The 7,534-nt window shown below is 40.5% G+C and overlaps 1 protein-coding gene and 1 pseudogene across 1 annotated transcript; one reads left to right on the forward strand and one right to left on the reverse strand.

Annotated features, from left to right (window-relative positions):
• The first annotated feature begins 383 nt into the window (after positions 1 to 383).
• LOC113291218 lies at positions 384 to 4,054 on the forward strand (annotated as a pseudogene).
• Positions 4,055 to 4,723: 669 nt separating this feature from the next.
• On the reverse strand, positions 4,724 to 7,330 carry LOC113330497 (trafficking protein particle complex subunit 2-like protein). The gene is made up of 5 exons (XM_026577301.1): positions 7,186 to 7,330; positions 7,004 to 7,100; positions 5,499 to 5,577; positions 5,289 to 5,370; positions 4,724 to 5,083 (listed from the first exon to the last, which is right to left on the reverse strand). The coding sequence occupies exons 1-5, from the start codon at positions 7,216 to 7,218 to the stop codon at positions 4,943 to 4,945; spliced, it is 432 nt and encodes a 143-aa protein (XP_026433086.1). The 5' UTR covers positions 7,219 to 7,330; the 3' UTR covers positions 4,724 to 4,942.
• Positions 7,331 to 7,534: the final 204 nt, after the last annotated feature.

Below are 7,534 nucleotides of genomic sequence, written 5' to 3' on the forward strand. Positions count from 1 at the left end.
GCAAGTGCCAAAACTACTCATAGAAACAGTCGCAATGTTCACGTTTGAATCAGATAAAAGAATAGGCTAACTCCGGGCAATAATTGTTGGTTGAAACAGTAAAGCCCTTATATTATTGATATTTCACAAACATCCCACCACGTTGGTATAGCTTACAAAATTTCAACTTACAAACAACCTTGCATGACTCAGTCCGATGAATATAGTACCCAGCGCCATTAAAATTAAGGGGTTTACTATTTCACAGACATGGGGTTAGTGGACCTCCATCTTTAGAGTTGAAGAAGCATTTGTTAACAATTAAATACCTTTCTGTACATATTGTGATTCACTATATAAAGGGGTTCAAACCCACTTATCAAAATAAACCAAACATTCTCATCTTTACAAATTCAAATCTTCTCTTCTTCCTCTTTAACGCTTTCCCCCATTTCCCACCATGGCACGGCTCCTGCCTTGCCTAGTCTATGCATTGGCTATATGCTTATTAGCCAATGTTGCAATGGCCGAGTATGAGCCATACAGTCCAGAAGAAAAAACTTCAAAACCAATTGTGGATGCCACCATTGAAGTAGCTTTACCAAAACCAGATTACAGCTATGCTTCCCCACCTCCTCCTTATGAAGAAGTGGCTCCTAAAACTGCTTACTCATCGCCTCCACCCCCAGCTTACGAAGCACCAAAGGAAGTTTACTCATCAACTCCTCCTCCAGTTTACGTAGCTCCAAAAGTCTATCCATCCCCACCATTACCAATATACGAAGCTCCAAATGATGTATACTCATCACCCCCACCTCCAGCTTATGTAGCTCCAAAAATTTACCCATCACCACCACCACCGGCATACGTAGCTCCTAAAGAAGTCTACTCATCACCTCCACCTCCAACTTACGTAGCTCCGAAATATGTCTACTCATCACCACCACCACCAGCTTATGTCACTCCCAAAGTCTACCCATCACCATCTCCTCCCAAATATGTTTACTCATCACCACCACCACCAGTTTACGTCGCTCCCAAAGTTTACCCATCACCTTCGCCTCCCAAATATGTCTACTCATCACCCCCACCATCAGCTTACGTCGCACCCAAAGTCTACCCATCACCATCACCTCCTAAATATGTGTACTCATCACCCCCACCACCAGCTTATGTAGCTCCTAAATATACATACTCATCACCACCACCACCAGCTTATGTAGCCCCAAAAGTTTACCCATCACCATCACCTCCTAAATATGTTTACTCATCACCACCACCACCAGCTTACGTTGCTCCCAAAGTCTACCCATCACCATCACCTCCTAAGTATGTTTACTCATCACCCCCACCTCCAGCTTACGTAGCTCCTAAATATGTTTACTCATCACCACCACCACCATCTTACGTCGCTCCAAAGGTATACCCATCACCATCACCTCCTAAATACGTGTACTCATCACCACCACCACCGGCTTACGTCGCTCCAAAGGTATACCCATCACCATCACCTCCTAAATACGTTTACTCATCACCACCACCACCAGCTTACCTCGCTCCAAAGATATACCCATCACCATCACCTCCTAAATATGTATACTCATCACCACCACCAGCAGCTTATGTCGCTCCAAAGGTATACCCATCACCATCACCTCCTAAATACGTGTACTCATCACCCCCACCAACAGCTTACGTCGCTTCCAAAGTATACCCATCACCATCACCTCCTAAGTATGTTTACTCATCACCCCCACCACCAGCTTACATAGCTCCTAAATATACATACTCATCACCTCCACCACCGGCTTATGTCGCCCCAAAAGTTTACCCATCACCATCACCTCCTAAGTATGTTTACTCATCACCACCACCCCAAGCTTACTTCGCACCCAAAGTTTACCCATCACCATCACCTCCTAAATATGTTTACTCATCACCCCCACCACCAGCCTATGTTGCTCCTAAATATGTCTATTCGTCACCACCACCACCAGCTTATGTCGCTCCCAAAGTCTACCCATCGCCATCCCCTCCTAAATATATTTACTCATCACCGCCACCACCAGCTTACGTCGCGCCCAAACTTTATCCATCACCATCACCTCCCAAATATGTTTACTCATCACCCCCACCACAAGCTTACGTAGCTCCAAAATATGTCTACTCATCACCACCACCACCAGCTTATGTCGCTCCCAAAGTATACCCATCACCATCACCTCCTAAGTATGTTTACTCATCACCCCCACCACCAGCTTACGTAGCTCCTAAATATACATACTCATCACCACCACCACCAGCTTATGTCACCCCAAAAGTTTACCCATCACCATCACCTCCTAAATATGTTTACTCATCACCACCACCACCAGCTTACGTCGCTCCCAAAGTCTACCCATCGCCATCGCCTCCTAAATATGTCTACTCATCACCCCCACCACCAGCTTATGTAGATCCTAAATATGTTTACTCATCACCACCACCAGTTTACGTCGCTCCAAAGTTATACCCTTCACCATCACCTCCTAAATACGTCTACTCATCACCACCACCACCAGCTTACGTCGCACCAAAGGTATACCCATCACTATCACCTCCTAAATATGTCTACTCATCACCCCCACCACCAGCTTACGTCACTCCAAAGGTATATCCATCACCATCACCATCACCTCCTAAATACGTCTACTCATCACCCCCACCACCAGCTTACGTCGCTCCCAAGGTTTACCCATCTCCATCACCTCCTAAATATGTTTACTCATCACCGCCACCACCAGCTTCCGTTGCTCCCAAGGTTTACCCAACACCATCCCCTCCTAAATATGTTTACTCATCACCACCAGCTTACGTCGCTCCCAAAGTCTATCCATCACCATCTCCTCCCAAATATGTTACTCATCACCCCACCACCAGCTTACGTAGCTCCTAAATATGTGTACTCATCACCACCACCACCTGCTTACATCGCTCCCAAGGTTTATCCATCACCTCCCAAATATGTCTACTCATCACCACCACCACCAGCTTACGTCGCTCCCAAAGTTTACCCATCACCTCCTAAATATGTCTACTCATCACCACCACCACCAGCTTACGTCGCTCCCAAAGTTTACCCATCACCATCACCTCCTAAATATGTCTACTCATCACCCCCACCACCAGCTTATGTCGCCCCCAAAGTTTACCCATCACCATCGCCTCCTAAATATGTCTACTCATCACCCCCACCACCAGCTTACGTCGCTCCTAAAGTTTACCCATCACCATCACCTCCTAAATATGTGTACTCATCACCCCCACCACCAGCTTACGTAGCTCCTAAATACGTCTACTCATCCCCACCACCACCAGCATATGTCGCCCCTAAGTACGCCTACTCATCCCCACTACTACCATCATACTACTACCTATCTCCCCCTCCACCTTCACCTAAGGTTGCACCTAAATACGTATACTCATCCCCACCACCACCAGCATATGTTGCCCCTAAATACACTTACTCATCTCCACCACCACCGGCATATGTTGCCCCTAAATACACTTACTCATCTCCACCACCACCAGCATATGTTGCCCCTAAATATGTTTACCCATCTCCACCACCACCAACAGAAACACCTTCGTACTATTAGAAATCTGCAACTCCCCTATTCATTCCCACCTTTTTCGCATTACTAAAAATCCAGGACCAATTTGCTGCACCGGCATTGTTCTTCCTTAGTTTGTTTATCTTGAAAATTCATAGCCTCCAAGGTTACTTTTTGGTACCTCAGTTAGAATTTGTGTTCCTGGAATTCTATTCTACAGGGTTGAATTGCATAGGAGTTCAATGAAATGATCCCTTGCGACCTTTTAGTAACGTACTGTGCAACACAAACCAACATCTGCCTTTGGAGAGTGCTTATTTGTTTGTTGTTTTTTGTATTCAATGTCTTAGTTTTGTGTATCCTGGATCACAAAGATGACTATTATTGTTTTCCTTTCTGTTGTGTTGGTTATTATTTCATTTAAATATCCTGGAAGATCCATGTATTTAATTTGCAATAAAGATGTTTAATTATTTATCTTCTTTATTGAGCAATTTTCTTTTCCTTTTAGCCACACCTTAGCCCATTGTTTTAAACCTAATAACCCCATTCAAAATTGAAACACAATTCTTAAAGCTAAAAATTATGGAGACTGCCATTGAGAATGATCTACCCTTGAACAAATTCAGCATGCATTATTTCGATAAAGATCTCATAGACTGGTCTAAGTGAATGTAAAGAAGTGATATTTGAGAACTAAGAAGTTACGAAGCATGGTAATATATTTTCATCCCAAGTGCCATTAGTTTCTGATCCATAGGCTTAATGGGGAAATCTGGATTCGGCATGCCTGCAAAAATTGGAGTATGTATTACACTGAAATTTGAGTAGACAACAACGTGCAAATAAGCCTTAGTAGAGAAAATAAATGAGGCATTGTTATTCATACCTGCAAAACAAGTATCTTAACTCAAGATACTTCTTGACTATCATAACATCTAAACTTGTAGTACATAAATGTATGTCTTTTGTAAGTTTTGGACGATGATATCCTAATCAGTACAGGGCAAAAATTTTGCTGTAAGCACCGCAGCTTCTAATCCAGATCATACTTGCACTTCTACGTAAGTTGCTAACCATACTAATTAATTCTTACACTACAATTGCGCAGTTGGTGTAACATAAACTCATTTGTAAACCAACGAAATTTTCTAAAATGCTTGTACTTCAATCACGAAATGATATCTACTGTTATAAGATTGTTTAATCAATTAAAATTCAGGTAATTGCATCCAGGAAATGTAAACTCTGTTTCAAGTTCTGCTTTATACAAAATGAAAATGGTCAAGTACAGATGCAGGGAATGAAGTGCAATGACAGAAATTCTTCACCAGTTTCAATTAAGGGCCTCCAAGAAGGCCTGCTCTTACTTACACAGCTGCACCCAACCCAAAGGACTTGACGATGGTACTGACTCTTTCAGCAAAAATCCTCGAGGTTATTTTCTTCCCTGGTTCATGAAACGGGTTTGAAACTGCATCAACGTATGCAGTGTGGAACCTTCTGAAAAACTTCATGTAGTTCCAGCAGTATAACAACAAGTCAGAGAAAACAATTTAAGAGTTTGTTCAAAAATAACAAGATAAACTGCCAGATGAAAAGAGTTTCCGCTGTTATACCTCTTCATATAAAAAAAAGAACTAAATAACAAAAGCCGTGATTTTTGTAGCATAATTGATTAATGATATTAAAGCAAATAATAATAATATCACATACATTTCTCACATCCGCATCTCTGACATCTAGATCTCTTGTGACCAGAATAAACTTCACCTTTGTATTAGTCAGATATCCATACCTGCATAGTGTGTTCCAATTAGATTAAGATTCTCTAACACACAGGAGACTGACAACAGTAATGAAGTCCTTAAAGATGAGTAAGGAACATATTTGAGGGACAAACATGCCTTGAGTGAATGAACTTACACTTTGTAATTTTCTGTTGGATAAAGAAGACCAAGAAAAGTCTCATTCAACATTGAACCAATTTTTTTTGGATTGTTCACTGCATATAAATTGAGCAACAAAAATTAGTCACTACAGTATACCATCTTACTACGAACCCAATCTCACAGTTAAGTTGAATCATGTGCATTAACTGATTCAGATAAGAAAAACTTATAACCACAAACAACCTGGACCAATTAGTAAACCCCAAAGAGCAAAAGGAAAAGCATCATGTAAACTCCTTCGCATCCTTTGCTGTGACTATGAGCAACATGAGCCTATGCTGCCCTTAAACAGTGAAGCATCTTCCTCGTAAGGAAAGTAATTGCTTTTTAAGTTTAAAAGCTTAAAAGAGAACATTACACTTCTACAATTGAGTAAAATGGATCCCAGCTGTAAGAGGTATTATTGTATTAATCATGTCATGGACTCATGAGGAATTAAAATGTTTCCATTTTAACATATATATATGGCATCTGAGACGTATTGCCTGTTCAATTGGTTCCCGTTTGTTTCTTTTTTTTCCCTTGGTGTAATTCAAGTCAATAATGCTATCGGTTCTTGAATTCAATGCAAGTATAATAGATTTGAGATTACACAAAACATGATTTGAACTTTCAAATGGACACAAAATAACGTATGGAAGTAGTCCATGCTTGATTTAACATCTTTAAAGTACTCAATTATTATTTCTAAGTATCTAAAGGACAGGCTTCAGCGAATCTAATGTGACTTTTTTTTTCAAATAAGTGAAAAGGTCTTTTGTTATGACTGGCTAAATATCAAGCTTCAGCATCCATATGGTGTTATCATCATCTTTCCTTGTACAAACTAATCAATAGCTAAACAATTGGAACCTTTGCAAGCGAAACATAGCTTTTGATAAAAATCAACTCAAAATCATAGGTTCAAACTTTTCATCCAGGAATTAACAGCAGATTAGCTGCATTTCCTCCTGGGGTTTGGGTATCAACTATTCAATAAAAGCAGATAATTCTCATTCCTCTCTCCACCCAAATGACACGGCTTTTAAACACAATCACTAATTTGCTCAAATTAGCTAGTTTTGAAAAATCCAAACTTGGGTAATGCATAAAACCAATCCCTTCAACTTGATACTTGATTAGTATTCACTACAATCACGAGGAGTTCAGAACAGAATTTCATGGCTATCTGTATAAACCACACTGATCGTACCTCAGAGAAAATAGTATTGAATATCACGAAAAACCCTCCATTACTAAGACCTACCAAAATTATGCTTTAAAAATCTCAACTATGAGTTAATTGTTCATACTCCATCTCCAATGTTATCCCACAAGCACAATTTAAAATACCAACAAAATTTCTCATCTAAAAAACCCTAGAAATCAGTCTCTAGTCAAGTTATTTAAAGGTCTGAACAATTCAAGAATTAAAAAAAAAAATGAAGTCAAATTCAATAAAATTAAAAGCTACTGTTATTAGATCTAAAAGAAGAATACCTCGTTCATCAATAACATCCAAAGAACAGTGAACAATATGATGAAGTTTTAGGGCATCATCAGCTTCAGTGAAGCTTTGCAAATACAATGGATTATTCTGTTTAAATAATACATAAAAAGTAGTCAGATCGCGGCCAGTTATCCGGGAATATGATTCGATGAAGAGAGAAAGTGAGACGTACCTGGTGGCCGACGACGGCAACGCAGACGATCATTTTAGAGTTGCCGGTTTTAAATCAGAAATTTCGTTTGTCGTTGAGGCATTTGAAAAGACGAAAGTGGAGATCTGTTACTACGTGGTCACCCGGTGATGAAAACTTTTTCTCTTTAGAGAGAGAAGAGAATGTTAGGAGCGGGCGGGTAAAATTTGGTGGGCGGGCTTTAGATTAAGTCAGTCTCAAAAGCAATTGCAGCCCCATATTGGAAGATATTCCTCCAAAGAGCAAGTCCCATGGGCGGGGAAACAAGCAAAATTGTCCATTTCCACCTAGAATGGACAGGGAAAATCGGTCAAACTGGATGGAAAAACGC

This window comes from Papaver somniferum, chromosome 1 (genome assembly GCF_003573695.1).
Source record: "Papaver somniferum cultivar HN1 chromosome 1, ASM357369v1, whole genome shotgun sequence".
Taxonomy (NCBI): Eukaryota; Viridiplantae; Streptophyta; class Magnoliopsida; order Ranunculales; family Papaveraceae; genus Papaver; species Papaver somniferum.